This window comes from Elephas maximus, chromosome 3 (genome assembly GCF_024166365.1).
Source record: "Elephas maximus indicus isolate mEleMax1 chromosome 3, mEleMax1 primary haplotype, whole genome shotgun sequence".
Taxonomy (NCBI): domain Eukaryota; kingdom Metazoa; phylum Chordata; class Mammalia; order Proboscidea; family Elephantidae; genus Elephas; species Elephas maximus.
Genome location: NC_064821.1, coordinates 88144761 through 88166165, shown reverse-complemented (window position 1 = coordinate 88166165; position 21405 = coordinate 88144761). Strand labels below are relative to the sequence as shown.

Genomic DNA, 21405 nt, shown 5'->3' with positions numbered 1-21405 from the left:
AATACTGCTTTAGGTATGTATTGCGAATTTATTCTATTTAAGTATTTTGAAACTTTATCATTGCCTCTTTCTCCCACAATGAGAAATCTGGTTAATATTTTTACCTTGTTTATCATCCCCAGTATGTAACCATCCTCTTCCCCACTACCACTTCTTCCCTTCAAGTCATTCATTCCCTCTTCACCACACAGGTTGCAACACCTGTGTAAAGCACCTTCCTGTGCGGAAGCCTTCAACCTGCTTGGCTTTATCCCGTTTAATATTTTCTATGCAGAAAATATTAAATGACGCAGGAAGCATCAAAAGAAGATGAAAGGAATACACAGAGTCATTATACCAAAAAGAATTAGTCGATGTTCAACCATTTCAAGAGGTGGCATATGATCAGGAACCGATGGTACTGAAGGAAGAAGTCCAAGCTGCTCTGAAGGCATTGGCAAAAAACAAGGCTCGATGGAATATCAACTGAGATGTTTCAACAAACAGATGCAGCGCTGGAGGTGCTCACTCGTCTGTGCCAAGAAATATGGAAGACAGCTGACTGGAAGAGATCCATATTTATGCCTATTCCCAAGAAAGGTGATCCAGCCGAATGTGAAAATTATAGAACAATATCATTAATATCACACACAAGCCAAATTTTGCTGAAGATCATTCAAAAATGGCAGCAGCAGTATATTGACAAGGAACTGTCAGAAATTCAGGCCTGTTTCAGAAGAGGACATGGAACCAGGGATATCATTGCTGATGTCAGATGGATCCTGGCTGAAAGCAGAGAACACCAGAAGGAGGTTTGTGTTTTATTGACTATGCAAAGGCATTCGACTGTGTGGATCATAACAAACTATGGATAACACTGCAAAGAATGGGAATTCCAGAACACTTAATTGTGCTCATGAGGAACCTTTACATAGATCAAGAAGCAGTTGTTTGGACAGAACAAGGGGATACTGATTGGTTTAAAGTCAGGAAAGGTGTGTGTCAGGGTTGTATTCTTTCACCATACCTATTCAATCTGTATGCTGAGCACATAATCCGAGAAGCTGGACTATATGAAGACGAACAGGGCATCAGGATTGGAGGAAGACTCATTAACAACTTGCGTTATGCACGTGACACAACCTTGTTTGCCGAGAGTGAAAAGGACTTGAAGCACTTACTAATGAAGATCAAAGACCACAGCCTTCAGTTTGGATTGCACCTCAACATAAAGAAAACAAAAATTCTCACAACTGGACCAAGAAGTAAATAGAGAAAAGATTGAAGTTGTCAAGGATTTTATTTGTATCCACAATCAACACCCATGGAAACAGCAGTCAAGAAATCAAAAGACGTGTTTCATTGGGTAAATCTGCTGCAAAGGACCTCTTTAAGGTGTTGAAGAGCAAAGATGTCACCTTGAAGACTAAGGTGCGCCTGACCCAAGCCATGGTATTTTCAATTGCATCGTATGCATGTGAAAGCTGGACAATAAGGAAGACTGAAGAAGAATTGATGCCTTTGAATTGTGGTGTTGGCAAAGAATATTGAATATACCATGGACTGCCAAAAGAACGAACAAATCTGTCTTAGAAGAAGTACAACCAGAATGCTCCTTAGAAGCAAGGATGGCAAGACTGCGTCTTACCTACTTTGTACATGTTGTCAGGAGGGATCGGTCCCTGGAGAAGGACATCATGCTTGGCAAAGTACATGGTCACCAGAAAAGAGGAAGACCCTCAATGAGGTGGATTGACACAGTGGCTGCAACAATGAGCTCAAGCACAACAACAATTGTAAGGATGGCAGAGGACCAGGCAGTGTTTTGTTCTGTTTTGCATAGGGTATCTCTGAGTCAGAAATGACTCCATGGCACCTAACAACAACAAGGATGGCCTCCTAACTCCACTCAGACTCCAGTGCTCTGCATTGAGCTGCCATCCTGCTAGGAAACTTTCCTTTATCCTGCGTGGTTTCTGGCACCCTGCACTGGGCTGTTGCCATGAACACACTTTTCCCTATCCTCCCCCTTGCCTGGACATCGTTCACTTCCTGGTTTGGTGCCACCACCCTGCTCTGTGTGCCTCTGCAGCACCTCCCGCTATCCCCATAGATTCCTGCTTTGTTTGACCCCATGTAGTGGCTTTTGCACAGAATTTGTTCAGGAAAAGGAGAGGGTGTGTAGGAGCTACAAGTCAAAGTCATTTTCTAATTTCAGTACAGTGTGGTCAGAGAACATAGGATGCTTATTCTTTGGAACTAATTGAAACTTAACTAGCATGTGGTCAATCTTAAGTATTAAACACATACATAGAAAGTGTAGAGAATATGTGAATAGTCTGGTACTCACCACTCATCTGAAGAAATAATGCATTACAGATGCAGTTGAAGCCCTTTGGGACATCTTTCTGATTTGTTTCTTGCTTTTGTGAACTTAAAATAGTATAGTAGAGCAAGGCTGCCAAGTACATATTTTTCAAACTGGGAATTTATCTGTGTAGACCAGAATTGCCCACAAAAGCAGCCGTTATATCAGAAAAACTTTCTAGACCCTGGAAGAATGTTGGGAATTTGCCAAAGTAATTTTTGTGTCTTCTCTCAGTATATATCTTAAGTCAGATTGTAAGAGCTTATTTCTCTTAATTGATGACTAAGGATCTAAGAATATGCATAACGTAATGTATGAGGAATACTGTGACAGATAACCTTGTTTTAAGGACCTGGCTGTGGATAGGATTCAGTTATACTACTAGGTAGTTGATGATTGTAGTGTATGGTAATAAACCAACAAGCAGTATGGCTCTTCGACCACTTAATTAAGGCAAAATATTCCGTTTATGAGAGAAAATCTAAAAGACCCGTTAATTTGCATTTCTGAATGAATTACCTTTGAATGGAGAAATGGTTATATAAGAAGGCAAACTGTTAAGGCCACTTTTCAAAAATCCTTAAGAACTGTATGCAGTTATGTTATTGGTATAGGTGGTGACACATTAAATTTTTAATGTCTCAATAGAATTGGACTTGAGGGTTTTGACTCTCAGGACCTTGACTTGATTGGTCATTGAACTTTCTCATTTTAGCAGGTATGTATAACAGTGATTCGTGCCTCTTGTGATACTGTGTGTTGTTTTGTTTTTTCACTTACAGAGTGAAGATTTCTGTGACATTTTAAATAATTGAGCAACGATAGAAATGGATCCAAAGCAATAAGTGACTTCTCTACTGAAGCTATAGAAGATTCTTCCTTTCACCTTCCAGTAGCTCAATTCAGTCTTCGAAAAGGGGCAGAAAAAGTGAAATACAGAAAACCGAAAAGAAGAAAACCTCACTTTGGACCTGTCTTGCTTGACTACCCCTTACCCCTGTCTTTCTACTTGTTTTAATTTTGCTCTGAATTTATAAATAGTGAAGACCAAAGAAATAGAAGATACTTTTGGAAGCTTTATACCAAGAAATTTGCCTTGAAAGCTGCTATTCTGTGGAGGGAAAAGTATATCAAGTTCCTGTCTGATTTTTTTTTTTTAAACAGGATTTCTTATAACTTTAGATTTTTAAGAATAAGACAAATATAAATACTGCACACCATTTTTAGAACTGTGTGAGTAAGAATGAGATTTGTATTTTAAGGGCTTTGTCATGTGGATGTTTTGCCACTGGAGTTGACTGCTCAGAAGATCTTTTATAGCACTTTAAAGTTATATTTTTGGGCTATCACCTTGATGACATCACTTGCCCACACATGAGCCCACCTGTCTTTCTAGCTATGACCTTGTTATGAACCGTGTTTACACTCACTGTGCAAATGTCCATGCATTATCTATTTAAGCAGCATCATAGTGCCATCACTCAAAGAAGTTGAATGAGGTGAACATAGACATAGCTCTTTCCCCTTCCCCCCCTTTTTTAAATGTAACAAATACCTTTTTATGTTCCCCTTCCCCCTTCCCCTCCCCTTCCCCCTTTTGGGAAAGTGTCAGGAACTAGATAGTTTAAGATGAGCAATTGAGGGGACTGAGAAAGTGATCCACACAGAGCCTGGCTTCTTTGTGCTTCATCACAAGGCGTGCTGCTGGCCAGGCTACTTAAGCACCCTTTTACCAAGAGAACCTCGTGGAAGATCCAGCTGGCAGACTCAAGAAGTTCAGAAAACAGGACCACAGAGCTTATACTCTGGGGTAAATATTCTCCTTATGTCTGTCTTTGAAAGAAGACCGTGTATGTATATGTATCATGGAAAATATCTATTGCTTTCTAAGGTATTTAATTTTGGAGAATATCAGTAGAGTGGCTTGGAGTTGCCAAAGGATGTCAGGAAAACTGATGCTAGTTCTTTGAGGAAATTAATGTGAACTAAATAGAAAAGCTCTTTAGATACCGTATATTCCTTCTCTAGGAAGATCTCATCTATTGTTTTTGCCATAAGTTACTTGATTACCTGAAGCAGATTAATCTCTCTCCATAAGTATCAGGTACTTAAGTAGGTGTCTGTTCTTAGGCTCTACTGATGGAACTCAAGAATTCACCAGCTACCTTCATACACCCTTCCAGACCCATGTCACGTTTTTTTCTTTCTATGTTTTTCATGGTCATATATTCATGAACTGCTTTTTTGTAGACTGTCTAAGATATGGAGCCTAACAAGTAGGGTAGAGAGGCTCAGAGGACAGGTCTTTATATAAAGTGGGAATCGTAGGATAATTACAGACTCCTTTACACTGAAGCTGACTGCTCAGAAGATCTTTTAAAATTACATTTTAGGGCTATAACTTTGATGACATCATTTGCCCACACATAAGCACACCTGTCTTTCTAGCTATGACCTTGTTAGGAACAGTGTATCAGATTCTTGCCAGCGTAAGTGATTTGAGTTTTCTCATTTTCAGATCCTGGCCATGAGGTTGGATGCCTCACCTTGCTGAAAAGAGACACTGGACCTAAATGGCGCAGCATGACTTTGTTCCTGCTTGGCTAAATTTCTCAACACCACAATCAGCTAAGGTACTATTCTCCATTCCTGTAGCAACTACACACATGCCAGTTCTCTCTATCCCCGACCAGTCTATGATGTTTTTTGTATATTCAGCCTTGCCTGAGGATTTCAAAAATGTTTGCATAGATTTGTAACCTCTCTTTTAATAGGATATTAAAATAATATAAACAGGCAATCCCCATCAGTGTGTTCCCTATGACTGCCAAGTGTCCCGGTTGTATGCTAAGCTTTTCTCATTGTGTGGCTCGCATAAAATTTCCTATACTAACTGCAGCACGCTTTGGAAATAAAACACACCCTCTAATCAATTGTTAAGCGCCCCGATGGTGCAGTGGTTAAGCACTCAGCTGCTTAACCAAAAGGTCAGCAATTCGAACCCACCCACCGCTATACAGGAGAAAAATGTGGCAGTCTGTTTTTTTAAATATTCCAAGCCAAACCCATTGCCAAGTCATTTCCGACTGATAGTGACCTTGCCCATAGGGTTTCCGAGGAATGGCAGGTGGGTTTGAACAGCCAACCTTTTGGTTAGCACCCAAGCTCTTAACCACTGTGCCACCAGGGCTCCTTGTAAAGATTACAGCCTTGGAAATCCTATGGGGTGGTTCTCTTCTGTCCTCTGTGGTTGCTAAGAGTTGGAATTGACTCAACGACAATACGTTTGGTTTTGGAGCCAATTATTGGTTCAGAGGGGCAGAGATGAGAAGGAAATAAATGGTTCTTGGGCACATGGACCTTTGCAATGAACACATTTGTCTACAAGGAGGAGGAGGAAAAAGTAGAGGAAGTGATTGTTCAATTACTACATGGATCTCAGATTTAATCCTCAAAATTGATTCTGACTCATAGCATCCCCATAGGACAGAGTAGAACTGCCCTGGAGGGTTTCCAGGTTGGCAGTTCGAATCCACCAGCCACTCCTTGGAAACCCAGTGAGACAGTTTTACTGTGTCCTGTAGGGCCACTATGAGTCAGAATCAACTTGATGGCAACAGTTTTGGTTTTGGGGATTTTTAATCTATTTATGGAACCCTGGTGGTGTACTAGTTAAGAGCTCAGCTGCTAACCAAAAGGTCGGCAGTTCAAATCCACCAGACACTCCTTGGAAACCCCGCGGGGCAGTTCTGTGTTCTACAGGGTCGCTATAAGTCGGAAACAACTCTACGACAACTGGTTCGATCTACTTATAAGAGTCACTGGTTAGCACAAATGGTTAAGCCCTCAGCTAGTAGCCGAAAGGTTGGCAGTTTGAACTCACCCAGCAGTGCCTTGGAAGACAGGCCTGGCCATCTGCTTCTGAAAGGTCACAGCCTGAAAAACTTGTGGAGCACAGTTATACTCTGACGCATGGGATCACCATGAGCCAGAATCAACTTGAGGGCAGCTAGCAACAACAGCGGTATATTTCTTGATTTCAGGGGAAAATGTATGAGTTGGGGTAAAGACAAATGGAACAACTAGTTCATATAGATTAAAGCAGAGCACCTAGTCACAGTATAAAACCCCACTGCCGTCAAGTCGATTCCGACTCATAGCGACTCTACAGGACAGGGTAGAACTGCCTTATAGAGTTTCCAAGGCACACCTGGCAGATTCAAAGTACTGACCTCTTGGTTAGCAGCCATAGCACTTAGGTACTATGCCGCCACAGTTTCCAAGTCACAGTATAGAGAAGAATAACATAAGTTATTGATAAAGGAAAACTTTAGGAGCTAGTTTGCTTAAAAATGCTTCCCATTTTGCCAATTGATAGAGTCTTATGAAATGGCCTACCATCCCTATTTTTAAGTGTGAATATTTTAGAAGATGCTTCTGGTCTGAATCAAACCCACAACCTTTTGCTGTAAACTTGGTATCAAATTGTCCTTGTGAAATTCCCAAAATCTCATGTATAGGCCTAATCTGACCTAAGACTTGGGGGTGGTCAGCCAGAGGGATTGGGTGTGGGATCCAAGGAAATACTTTTAAAAGCGGACAGGTTTTATATCTTCAAAGAATTATTATTTTAGCAAAGTGAACTAAATAAAAAGAGTTAGGAAATACGATTTCAATATTCGCAGTAAAATTACAGTAAGCAAAGCAGTATGGTATTTCCATAAGGATAAACATGTAAAGCCATGGAACAGACCTCAGAGTTCAAAGTGCCAGGGTAATTGAATGTGGGAAATGATTAGTCTTTTTAACAAATGGTACTGGAACAATCAAATATCTATAGGGAAAAAAAAAACCTCAAATCTTATTTCACGTCATATACAAAAATTAACTTAAAATAGATCATAACGTAAATTAAAAAGCCAGAACAATAAAACTTCTAGAAGAAAACAGGAGAAAATCTTTGTAATCCACAGGTGTGGCTAAGATAAAAAAAGACTTGACAATACCAAGTGTTGGTGAGGGTACTGATAATAAGAAAAAGAATATAAAAATCTTTGTGTTCAAACCTGTAGTTTTCCTGTAAGCCCTGTCAACATATCTATATTTTTCATGGCTTTATAGACTTTGGTCTCTATCATTTTAGATTAGAGAATATCACAGAATAGACTTACGTAGAAAAGGAAGGGCCATTAGAACTCATCTGTCACGTAACTTCTCAAACAACTTCCTTTCAGTTATATAACCTAAAAGACTACTTATTCTCCCTCACGTCTTTGCTCATGTGTAAATGGGTAAGATGAGGATGATGCTGAAATTATGGTATTGTTACTGAGTATTGAGTAATGTTTGGAAATAAGTGCTTTATAAAATTTGTAGGTGCTAATGGCCTAGCGGAAACCCTGGTGGCATAGTGATTAAGTGCTACGGCTGCTAATCAAAGGGTCAGCAGTTCAAAACCGCCAGGCGCTCCTTGGAAACTCTATGGGGCAGTTCTGCTCTGTCCTCTAGGGTTGCTATGAGTCGGAATCGACCCGACAGCACTGGGTTTGGTTTGGTTTTGGAATGGTCTACCACTGTGGTTTTTACCCCGTTGTTTTCTTGCGGGAAGGAGCCCTGGTGGTGCAGTGGTTAAGTGTTCAACTGCTAACCAGTAGGCGGGCAGTTCAAACCCACTAGCCACTCCACGAGAGAAAGATGTGGCAGCCTGCTTTAGTAAAGATTATAGCCTTGGAAACCCGGTGGGGCAGTTTTACTCTGTCCTAAAGAGTCGCTATGAGTTGAAATCCACTTGATGACATTGTGTTTGGGTTTTCTTCCCAAGTGTAGGATAATTCACAACAATAATAAAGCTGTTCAGAATTTTTATTCAAACCAAGTGTCTTGATTTTTCTTGCCTTTTGCAAGATTAATGTTTTAAACTGAAGTTTGGGGGCTTATTTTTAATGGATTTTGAGAGATTTATTTGGGGTTTTTCCCCTTTGTTGTGTAAGCAATTGAAGTGGCTGATCTTTCTCCCTTTCTGGGATAAAGGAAGTGGGTTAATGATTGAATATATAACCTAGGATTTATCTAAATTAACTCAGAGGCTTTTTGTACTCTTGTTGTGGCTTATAGGGATTTCTGCCACCATTATTAGTTGTTTCCTCAAAGCCTGATGCAAAACCTAATAAGATATTGAAAGAGATTTAATATCTTCTTACCTGTTTGCCACTTTACACTTTTATCATCGTAGTCACCTGCAGCTACGTTTGAAAAACACGGAGAGCACCTATCCCGAGGGGAAGGTAGATTTGGCGTGAGCCGTCGTCGACATAATTCCTCTGATGGCTTTTTCAACAATGGACCCCTTCGAACTACAGGCGGTGAGCCATGTCCAACTTTCATGACTGCATTTAAGCTACTCAGGACACACCTAGGCTGGGGGTTTGCTGTTAGTTGCCATTGAGTCAGCTCCGACTCATGGTGACCCCATGTACCACTGAATGAAACATTGCCTAGTCCTCCACCATCTTCCTGATCCTTGGTATGCTTGAGTCCATTGTTGTAGCTTTCTAACTTAACGGGATCATCTTCCAGCACTATATCATACAGTATTCTTTTCTTATCCATAGTTTTCACTGGCTAAATTTTAGAAGTAGATCACCACATCCTTCTTCCTACTCTTAGTCCGGAAGCTCTACTGGAACTTGTCCAAGATAGGTGACCCTGCTAGTATTTGAAATATTGGTGGCATAGCTTCCAGCGTCACAGCAACATGTAAGCCACTACAATATGATGAACTGACGGGTGGTGGAGGCTGGGGTGCATGTCCATAATTTTGAAATATGATCTTTAGTGAACATAATTCTTAATTAAAAACTCCATTAGTTATTACCCACCTATCCTGGCTTTCTAGGTATAACATCTTAAGTTCTCATGAATCATTTATTTAATTGAACTTATACAGAAATTACCTTAGGAAGAAACTATGTATTTTGTGACTTTGTCTTTCATTGAAAATGTCCTCTGAAGGACTTCCGGGCAGTACTGTAAACCAGATCAGGGAGATTCTGGCTCACTTGTTTCTGAATGTCCAGGAAACAAACAATCTAACATGTTACTTTTCCGTACTATTCTAGATTCCTGGCACCAGCCCTCCCTGTTCCGCCACGATTCAGTGGACTCTGGTGTCTCTAAGGGAGGAGCATACGCTGGAATCACAGGGAATGTATCTGGTTGGCATGGCTCTTCCCGGGGTCATGATGGCGTGAGCCAGCGTAGTGGGGGTGGCACAGGGAACCATCGCCACTGGAATGGCAGCTTCCACTCCCGGAAAGGTTCTGCCTTTCAAGAAAAACCACCTACAGAGTTTAGGGAAGAAAAGAAAGAAGACAAGGTGGAAAAGTTGCAGTTTGAAGAGGAAGACTTTGTAAGTATGAAGTTTTGGATGTGTAATTAAAACCCAACAGATAATATCTTAAAGACAAAACCTTGTTAGTAACGAGAAAATTTTAACAATTACAGAAAAAAAATTTTCTAAGTTTAGATTTTACTGTTTTTAGAGTGAAGGAGGTGACTAATACAAAGGTGATAACCAAGATTCCTGTGTAACTTTTAGCACATCTTAGTACATGTTTCATCTTTATGTCTTCAGAATAAAAAATGTCAGTTCCCCTTAAGTTTCATAAGGTTTTGCATTCAACTGTAATTATATAAAAATGTCATCTCACACATAAAAGTTGTCTTTTTCCAACTACCATAAACGTTTCCTTTTCTTGATTTTACCCTCTAATGTATAAAATGATTGTATTAATATGTAAGCGTGCAATTGGGCATATTTTAGCTGTGGCCTGTGTTTAGTAAAACTTGATGCTAATGTGTTGAATTACATTCCTTTTGGCCTCTAAACCAAAAGTTGAGTTTTTAGGAATACCTTTTAAACTAGGTAATATATCACTCATTGACATGATTTGATTAGAAGCTCCGTTATCAGTCCTGTGGCTTTCCCAGTGGGAAATGAATTGACAAAGGGAAGAAAAATGTTAAAATATTGACTTCATCTGCTAAGTGATTTAAAAGAAAGTTTGCTGTCAAATCAAACCTGTACAAGACCTATAAGGACCATTTTATCATGCATTTATGTTGTCTTTTTTTCAAAAAAAAAAAAAAATTTTTTTTTTTTTAAGTATACAGAAAAGTATTGAGAAAAACTCAAGTGTATGTATCACCTAGCCTTGTCAAATATTGACACTTTGCCAAATATGCTCTAGACCATTCTTTTACAGAAGAGGCAAGTTACTACAGATGTGGTTAAAGCCTTCCTTAATCCCGTTCTTCTCACTTTTCCTATAGAGGTTATCACCATCTTGTTTTCAGTGCTTTATCTTTTATTATTTGCTATATATTTGTGTATTCATGAACATTATATAGCATACTGCATGTTTTTGAGCTTTGTGGGAATAGTGTCTATCATACTGTAATTCTTTTTTATTTTCTTAAAATTGTTTCACATTTATGTGTATTGATACATACAGTTCTAAATTAGTGGGCCTCAACCAGGGGCAAGTATGCCCGCCCCAGGGGACATTTGGCTCTATCTGGAGACATTTTGGTTGTAAGAACTGAGGATGGTGCATATTGCTTGCTATCTCTAGGGGGCAGAGACCAGGGATGTTGCTAAATATCCTACAATGCACATTATAACCCCCACAAGAAAGAATTATCTGGCCCAAAATGGTCAGTAGTGCCATGGTTGAAAAACCCTGCTCTAAGTCTTTAATTTTCACTACTGTTTAGTAAATACTCTGTTGTGTGACTATATTAAGTTTATTCATTTTCCTGTTTATGGACATTTAGATTATAAAAGACCTGGTTTTGGAGGCTACATCTAAAGGATTGGCAACCGAGGTATTGTAACTGGAGAAGGAAGAGTCAAAAATAAGGTTTCTACCCAGAATGACTTGATAAATAATACGTGATTCACTTAAAAAGGAAAAACAGGAGGAGCAGGATTGGCAAGAGAAGATAACTAATTTTTGGTACCAAAGAGATGAGTGAGATCTAGAGATGTGTACTTGGAAATAGAGATAATAGTTGAGATTTGTGGATGTATAGAATTGCCCGTGGAGCGTGATATATTAGTAGGAAGGGAGGAGACCTAGGGCAGAAACTGTGGAATAGCAGTAAGGGGAACTGCGAAGTGATCAGTTGAAGAAGGAGAAAGGGTTATATCAAGAAAAGAAGTTGTAGTTAATCAAAAATCGCAAAGGTATTTGGCTTAATTGTTTACAGTGGGTTTTCTGTATGTATTTTTTATATACTAAACATTTTTTACTAAAAACTGAATATTGCACTAGGAAAATCTGCAAAAGACCCCTTTGAAGTATTAAAAAGCAAAGACGTCACTTTGAGAATTAAGGTGCTTCTGACCCAAACCGTGATATTTTCATTTGCCTCATATGCATTTGAAGCTGGCCAATGAATAAGGAAAACCTAAGAAGACTTGATGCCTTTGAATTATGGTGCTGGTGAAGAATATTGACTATACACCATGGACTGCCAGAAGAACGAATAAATCTGTTTTTGGAGAAGTGCAGCCAGCCTGATCCCTGAGAAGCGAGGCTGGCAAGACTTTGTCTCACATATTTAGGACATGTTTAAAAAAAAAAAAAAAAATTTTTTTTTTTTTTTTTTTATCAGGAGGGACCATCCCTAGAGAAAGGTCATCATGCTTGATAAAGTAGAGGGTCAGCAAAAAAGAGGAAGACCTCAACAAGATGGATTAACACAGTGGCTGCAGCAGTGGACTCAAACAGCAAGACTGTGAGGATGGCCCCGGACTGGGCAGTGTTCTGTTGTACATAGGGTCACTGAGTCGGAACCGACTCAACGGCACCTAACAACTATAGCAACAACAAAAATCATATAAGTAGAAACTTAATTTTGTTTTAAAATAACACTAGTTTAATGTAATTAACAGTCCTATGTTGTTATCTTGGGCAAGTTAACCCTCATTTTCCCTAAATTGTTAGGTAGAGATAATAATATGTACCTTTTAGCATTGTTGTAAGGATTAAAGATCACATATGTTAACAATGTCTGTGAAGCACTTAGCACACACCTTGACACATAATAGGCTTTTAAATGGTTGTTGTCGTTATCTGCCATTGAGTCAGCCCCCAACCCGTGGCAGTGCCATCCCTTGCGCAATGGGATCAAACCATTGTGATCCATGGTATTTTCACTGGCAGATTTTTTGGAAGTAGATCACCAGGCCTTTCTTCCTAGTCTGTCTTAGTTTGGAAGCTCTACTGAAACCTGTTCTACTTCGTAGTAACACACAAGCCTCCACTGACAGATAGTGGTGGCTGTGCTTGAGTTGCATTGCCTGGCAATCAAATCTGGGTCTTTTGCATGGGAAATGAGAATTCTGTCACTGAACCACCCCTGCCTCTTGTAATGGTACTTGTTATTAAATGTGGGAGAGAGCTTTGAATTTGGTATTTGGGTGACCTTTGAAATGCCACTTTCAAAAGTGACAAAGGCTTGTTTGGAAGGGTTAATGAGTGAGTTGGTGATGAGTAGCACACTATTCTTTGGAGAAAGAGGAGCCAGGTTTGAGGGGGTAGGAGTCTAGGATTGAGATTTGAAACCAGAGGGGTAAAAAATGAGTGGAAAGAAGGGATTCTGAGAGGATGGCAGCAATGATGTGACAGCTTTTGAATCTTCCTCAAATTCTCTAATAAAAGCAAGGCTCCCCTTAATATCAGGAGCAGTGTTCACTTAGTTTAGCATTGTACTGGAGGTCCTAGCGAGTGCAGTATGGTGAGAAAAAGAAATAAAATGCATACAGGTTAAAAGGAAGAACTAAAACTTTCTATTTGATGATGACATGATTGTTTATGTAGAAAATCCATAGAACTCTACTGCATGGTTTCAGGATATGAGGTTAATATAGAAAAATAATCAACTGTATTTTATGTATTAACAATAAACAATTAGGAAATGAAGTTTTAAATATGTCTTCTATAATAAAAAATCTTAATGCCAAGGAATAAATTTTAACAAAAGATGTGAAAGACCTCTGTATGGAACCACAAAATGTTGCTGAAAAAAAAATTACAGAAGAGCTAAATGAAAGCAGAGAGACACCATGTTTTTTGATTTGGAAGACTCTATTGTTTTGTTTTTCTATTGTTAGGACATCAATTTTCCACAATTGGTCTGTAGATTCAGTACGATCTCAGGCGAAACCTCAGCATACTTTATTATGCAAATTGACAAAGTGATTGTAAAATTTATATTTAAATGCTAAAAACCTTTAATGTCCAAAGCAATCTTGAAAACAGACAAAGTTGGAGACTTATACTACCTCACCTGAAGACTTACTGTAAAGCTACAGTAAACAAGACAATGTGGTGTTGGTATAAGGATAGACAGATAGTGGAGCAGAATAGAGAGCACCAGATAAACCTGCACTTAGATGGTCATTTGATTTTTGAGAGGCCTAAAGCAAAAACCATTGGAGGAAGGAATTTGTTTTTAAGAAATGATGCTGGAAGAACTGTGTATGTACATATATATATACACACACACACCCAAAAACCCATTACTATTGAGTCAATTCCGAGTCATAGTGACCCTATAAGATAGAGTAGAATTGCCCTGCAGATTTTCTAAGGAGCGCCTGGTGGATTCAAACCGCCAACCTTTTGGTTAGCATCTGAGCTCTTAACCACTGTGCCACAGGGCTCCTATATTGATGGAGGTGTTTATCTTCGTAGAGATTGTTAGGTAAATGCATTTTTCAAAACTCATAGAATAGTATGGTATGGTATACTTAGCATTTGGAAATTTCACCGTGTGTAAATTTTACTTAATAAAGAGGTTAACATCTCCAGCAGTGGCACAGATAGCCTCCTGATACTATGTGCTGAGAAGGATATAATACTTCTGCAATATTCCTGCCAAAAGTGCCTGGATCTAATTGTGAGGACACAGCAAACAAACCCAAATTGAGGTTTTTTGCAGAGTCTACAGAAGAACTATCCTGTACTCAAATGTCAAGGTCCTGGGGAAAAAAAGAGTCAAGATTAAAGAAACATGACAGCTAAAGGGGACAGTGTGAGCCTAGAATGGCTACTAGATGAGGGAAAACAATTTTTTAAAAACTTTATGTTGCTATAAAAGACATCAATGGACAGTTGATAAAATTTAACTAACAATTTTAGGTTAATGTATTAATGTTAATTTTCTAGTTTTTCTAATTGTACTGTGATGATGTGGGATAGTGCTGTTCTTTTAAAGAAACACATAATGAAGTATTTAGGAATAAATTGGCTTCAAGTCTTTGATGGTTTAGAAAAAAATGCATTTAGAGAGAATGAAGACACAAATGTGATAAAATTGTTACGTGAGGATTAAATGAGGGGTGTACAGGAATTCTTTGTACTATTTTTGCAAGTTTGAAAGTATTTGAAAATAATAAATTAGTAAGAAAAAAGAGCAGCTAGAATTGAGAAACCTAAAACCCCTGGACAATACCTTCAACAAAACAAAGTAAGGTATTCCAGCAAACCCCAAAATACAAGTAGGAGAAATCAAAGGGAAGCAACAGGTTGTCTGATAGCCTCAAGGGTCCCAAAGTAGCCAACAATTATTTTTGAAAGCTTGGAGGCCACATTTGAGAGTGTTGCTGTTAGTTTCCGTCGAGTCTGTTCCAACTTGTGGCAGCCTTATGTGTGCAGGCTGTGACCTTTTGAAGCAGATTGCCAGGTTTGTCTTCCGAGGCACTTCTAGGTGAGTTTGAACGACCAGCTTTTCAGCTGCTGTTATTGTTTAAGTGCCGTCAAGTTGATTCCAACACATTGCAACCCCAATGTGACAGAGTAGAACTGCCCCATAGGGTTTTCTAGGCTGTGATCTTTACAGGGGCAGGTGGTCAGAGCTTTCTCCCACAGAGCCAGTGGGTGGGTTCAAACTGCCAGCCTTTCAGCTAGTCAAATACTTAAGTGTTTGCTCCACCCAGGGACTCCACATTTGAAAATACCAGGTGTGAAGGTTCTGACTAGATCAGTCAGAGGAGAGAAATTACACAGTAGTTTGCACAGGGGAAGTTAGCATAAAGAATTAACTATATCAGAATTGGGGTAATGAAGGGATCTGATAGTAAGAAGTAAATACTGAAGAATATAGAGATAGCAAATACAAGCAGCAGCTACTACCCCTAGGACTAAGAGGGTCTCATCTCTTCCCTCTTTCCCCCATGACACCCCAGGCTGAGATCTAGACCTTGTCGGAGAAGGCTCAGTTGAGGCTTATTGAATGGCAGTACAGTGGCTGAGGTGCATCTCCAGGAAAACATGCTGGAAATCTGCCCTTTGGAACTTCATGGAAATTCACCCTGTACAGTGCCTGGAAAAGCTGTTCATGGAAGGTGTCACTCAAAATCACTCAAGTGTGGTGCTGGGGAAAGCTGCTAAGAAGCACACTGGAACTGGAAGCAGAAGTCTTCTCCAGTGCCCTCTACTGACAAAAATTAACATGCCAGCTGGCACAGGAAAAAAGTTTTAAGTGCCCAGATAAATTTACACGGAAAAGGCAGAAAGGATGAATTTGGAACTAAGAGGCAAAAAATTGATAACCAGCATAGGGCCCTATCATTGTTCATACTAACTAACCAGCCAGTATTCTCCTCCAGAACAAAGCCCCATACTGAGGACAAACTGCTGGAGAAAGAATGCAAATTGAGCTGCACAGAGACAGATAATAGAGACAAAGAGAATATTCACGTAAACTTTGGGGAGGGAAGCAACCAGGGTATCTCAGAAAGTAAGCTACCATATTTTTGACACTCCATGGAAACAACAGAAGAGGGAGCTCTAAAGCATGACTAGAAAAGTTATATTGACCCAGATTTACAAAAAATTACATACACATGAACAACATAAAAGAATCAAGGTCAAATTCGTTTGTACCTTACTATAATATGTATATTATAATAAAGTAATATATATTTTTTATAAGAAAAAAGGAAGAGTAGACTAACTTTACTACAGACAATGCAGAGCACATAAGTAAGACATGCCAACAAAACAAAAACTATTACCTACCATATTAAAACTTAACAATTGTATTAAGAAAAAGGTATATGACTTGAAGGAATAACATAGAATAAGAAAAATTCAGAAATAAGGTGCTAGAACTCAGGCAAAAATTAGAAGCAATGAAAGATTTCAGATAAATGAAGACTAAAGAAGGAACACAAACACTAATGTCATGAGTATTAGAAAATGAAAAGAAAAATTTAAAGATGAAGAAACATTTAAAAAGTTAGATTTGAGGAAAAGTGGCATGTGGACAGATGTTTGGTTAAAAAAAATGATTCAGTATCCAGTTGGCCTAAAGTATTCTCAGGTCGTGCATTTACAGATTCTACCAACCTCGAATTGAAAATATTTGAGAGGGGCAAAAAAAACACTTTTCTTTCATGTCATTGTTCCCTCAACAATACAGTATAACAAGTTTTTATGTAGCATTTACGTTGTATTAGGTATTAGGAGTAATTTAGAGATGACTTAAAGTATATGGGAGGAGGATGTGCATATATTATATGCAAATACTATGCCATTTTATATAAGGGCATCCTTGGATCTTGGTATCCACAGTGGGTCGTGGAACCAATCCCCCTGTGGATACCGAGGGACGACTGTATGCGTAATACAAGTCCTCTCAAAAAAGACCAAAGCAAAAGAATAGCACAAATACAAAAAACTATAATTCAGAAAATTTTCCTCCATAATAAGATTTGAAACTACAGATTGAAAGAGCAGCCAGAATGACCAACGCTGAAACATAGTCTGGCCAAATTCTGAAATCTGGAAGAAAAAAATATCCTTTGGTCTTTCAGGCAAAATGACCAAGTGACTTGTAAGGGAAGAAAATCAGATATCCTGATCAGATGCTTGGAGTATGTTCATATAACTCAGCAGTTTTTTTTTTTTCATATCCTTTACATGCATTTTCAAGTGGGAGAATCCAGAGAGCATGTACAAAAAAATTTAACTTTTCTGTAATCATGTCAGTGTAGAAGTAGTGTTGTTATTCTCAGACTGTTATATGTAATATGGGATAAAGTGATTTAATATGATAGTCTAGCATCCTTTGTGATCAAAAGAATCAGGATTCTCTGTGTAGAAGAAAGGAAACACGCATGTGAGAAGTACTCGAATTAGCAATATCAATAAATCATGAGCTGTTTTCTTCAAAAAATGTGTGTGTGTTTATTTTCAGGTTCTTTCCACTGAAAAGACCTAAATACAATGGTAACCAGTAGCAGTGAGTTTCCCTAGTACCTGGATTGTGGTCTTGAAAGGCAGTTTTTTATTCAAAGAAATCAGGGCTTCTTAGAGAAATAGCTGGTTCTATTTCTGGACAGGATATTTACATGATGAGCTTTGGATATTTTGTCATACTAGATAGGGTTGTATCAAAATGATTCAGAAGCCAAATAGAAGAGGTTCCCACTGGCCAAAAATGGGACAGTTTGTGCATCAGAAAGGATGACTAACTGTACGAGATTGAATCATATCAAATATTAAATCTTTGAGTTCACAGTGATATCTCACCTTTGGAGTATGATAGAGAAGCCAAAAACCTATTGCTGTTGAGTAGATTCTGACTTGTAGTGACCCTGTAGGACACAGTAGAACTGTCCCATAGGGTTTCAAGGCCGTGATCTTTATGGAAGCAGACTGCCACATCTTTCCCCTGTGGGACAGCTCGTGGGTTTGAACCACTGACCTTTCAATTATCAGTCGAGCGCTTAACCACTGTGCCACCAAAGTTCTTTATGATAAGGAACTAGTTTGAAAACTAGTAAATAAGGTGAAAGAAGAAAGCATGTGTCTTTTCTATGTGAACTGTATCATATCTACCAAGTACTAGATAGAAGGGATGCTTCTTTTTATGTATCCTAGCTAATAAAAAAGTATACCAAAAAAAAAAACGCAAACCTGTTGCCATCAGGTCGATTCCAACTCATAGTTACCCTATAGGACAGAGTAGAACTGCCCCAAAGTTTCCAAGGAGCGCCTGGTGGATTTGAACTGTGGAGCCTTTGGTTAGCAGCTGTAGCACTTAACCTACTGCGCCACCAGGGTTTCCATAGTAATGTATATTAGCTAATAAGTAAAGAAGGAATGATAAAATCAGGAGATCGTTGTTTTGCAGCTTGTGACAAGTTAATAGTTTTAGGCTTTGAGCATCAGTGCTACCAACATTGCAGAAAGAAGACAATGGGAATTTTATGTGTTTCCGAATGGAAGAGAACACCACCCCCAAGAAGCTGCCTTGCCAAAAGAAAAATCCTATAGCCTCTAGAACCAACTGCCAAATTATAGGAAATACAGAGGTCAGAGAAGGAGGTTACATTTTACCATGGTGATGCAAACAGCAAAATCCAGATTGTGGGAAATTACAGATAAACTTTAAGATTAAAAAAAAAAATATCTGTAGATTAAGAGACAAAATAAAACTATACTGTTAGGAGACACGTCCTTGGATGAGAAAAGCAAAGAAATGATCACCATTAGGATAGTGGTTATTTTTAGAGGGGAAGGAATTTTTTTACTGGAACGATAATGTGTGTTTGGATTGGCTAGTAATTTCCTGTTTAAACAGTGGTGATTACAAGAATATTTGCCTTCATATTCATTAAGCTATTGATTTGTTTTATACAGATTTCTGTGTTATATTTTACAATTTTAAAAAGTTTTTAAAAATCAATGGAAAGAGATCAATGTAATCACATAAATAGGCGTTACATCTCTGAGAACCCTAGATGGAATGTGATTAAGAGAAACCAACTATAAATTTTTTCTGTGGGAACTCCTGCCGGTACTGTCACCCAGAGAAGGGCACTTACCTGTTCCTCATATTCAATTACTGGTTTCTCCTTTATTTAGTGAGTTGGTAGTTTGTATCTGTTTGTTTTCTTATGCTACTGGTTCTCAACCTTGACTGGTTGAAAACTGTATCTGCTAGGGCCCCACCCTCTGGAAATTCTGATTTAGAAGCTCTGAAGTAGAGGCTCTGAGTGTTTTGTGTGTGTGTATGTTTAAATGTTCCATGGGCAATTGTGAATAGCTATTTTCCTACTCTATTACCAGGTTGTGAAGTTTGGCCTTGGATGCCAATGCCATCCTTACACCCTGCATACAACTGGTTATTAAGCCCAGTCTATTGCTAACACATCTCCTTTTCCTTTGTGTTTTTCTCTATTCCTGTTGCCTTCTTTACTCTCCTGGACTGTGGAATTGGTCTCCTAATCTCACAGTTGATACTTAAACACCTTAAATCTGTTTTTCAAGCTGCTTCTAGAGAGAGATTTTAAAAGGATGGTTGGATCATTTTAACTCTACATGAAAGATGGATCCCCATCTTCAGGGCTTCTGCAGAATAAACTTCAAACTGCCTAAAAGATACTCTACAATCTAGTTCTTGGCCTACTTTCCCAGACTTCTCTTTCTCTTCAGAATGGTCCTTTCCTTCTTCAGCATTAATCAAGCTGAACTATTTGCAGACCTCTGAATATTCTGTTCTTTTCTTTCTTTCTTGATATTCGTTGAGATTTTTCTTTCTGGAATCACTCTTTCTCCAGCTTTTGAGTTCATATTTAAGGACTCTTCTTAGTCATCACCCCTAATGAGAGTTTCCTGATACCACTTCTCTATCAAGTGGAATCAACCATTCCTTCAGTAGTACTCTCACTTCTTCTCTAATGTGAGTTTTTATTATAGGACCCCTTAATACATGAGTTTATTTTTCTACTACGACTGTGACCCTAGTGAGGACAGGAAGGCACTATTCTTAATTGCACTTGTATGGCACATGGTTTCTCTCCTCTAAAGCTGTCTTGGAAATGGAGTAAATACCACCACTCACTAGATTTGCCCTCCTTACATCTGAAAAAATTGATCTATATTCTTGTTCATTCAGCTTTCTGTGTCTCCTTATTTGGTATATGTGTCGTGTAGAAATGGGAAAACTTTCACATTTGGTCTAATTATTAAAAAGAAAAGAAAATTTTTATGTTAAAGGAAATGGAACCCAAGAGATCCTAAGATTAACACACCTCTTGACTTTGCATTTCAACATCTTCTATTTGTTGCAATTCTGAATACAGTTTTAAATTTGTGAATGCTGCTAATATCCTTGATGATGGTTACTTTGCCAAAAAAAAAAGCCAAATGATTGGCTTTCTGTATTACCCATTAATACTTACTTTTAATTTTTCCTAGCCTTCTTTGAATCCAGAAGCCAGCAAACAGAATCAGCCATGCAGACCTATTGGGACCCCTTCTGGAGTGTGGGGTAGGTAGACTTTACTGTTTTAAAGGCACAAATTTGAATTTTTTCTTATGAAGGAGAGGAGCAAGGTTTTTTAATCTTTTTGTTTATCTCTTGTTTCTTTTTCATCTCATTTTTCCCCACAGTAACTAATACCTGTTAGCTCTTCACTAAGAGGCTGTAAGTATAGCAGGTTACCTAAAATACCACTAAAAGGTAGTCAGTGTAGTAGAGTCAAAATACAGGCAATTGAGAGCTTGTAGATCCCTAATTTGGAAGCAAATTTTAAGTAAAGGGAGAATAATACATAGATATAAAAAGTAATTTTTAATTAACATTGCTAATTCACTTGTAATAATTAAACTGTATTTTATATGTCATGCTTATTTGTCTCCTAAATAATATGGTGGGAATATATAGCGGTATTTTCTGATCATTCCTTCATTTTATTAAATATTCTTCAAACACATGCTTTTAATGGTTATGTAATATCACATCTATGAATGTACTATTTTGTTCAGCCAGATTCCAGTTGTTGGATGTTTTTTGAAAGTTATAAATGATGTCTATAGTATAGGGCAGAAGGAAAACATACATAAACATACACATATTTATATGTTGGGAAAACTAGCCATGTAAAACATTAACAGGTTAATCAATCTATTCCAAATCAAACCTGATCTGTGGCATTGGAATTCTGGGCATTTACAAATTGAGGTCTTCTGGTCCCT

The 21405-nt window shown here is 38.4% G+C and overlaps 1 protein-coding gene across 2 annotated transcripts in view; it reads left to right on the top strand.

Annotated features, from left to right (window-relative positions):
• Positions 1-21405, top strand: part of GPBP1L1 (GC-rich promoter binding protein 1 like 1) — a 60941-nt gene that overhangs the window by 22544 nt on the left and 16992 nt on the right. For both annotated transcript variants that reach the window (XM_049879162.1, XM_049879161.1), the window contains exons 2-6: positions 3130-4157; positions 4866-4980; positions 8580-8709; positions 9466-9755; positions 20626-20698. In XM_049879162.1, the coding sequence (XP_049735119.1) occupies positions 4921-4980; positions 8580-8709; positions 9466-9755; positions 20626-20698 (553 nt within the window). In that variant the 5' untranslated portion in view covers positions 3130-4157; positions 4866-4920. The remainder of the gene's footprint in view (positions 1-3129; positions 4158-4865; positions 4981-8579; positions 8710-9465; positions 9756-20625; positions 20699-21405) is intronic.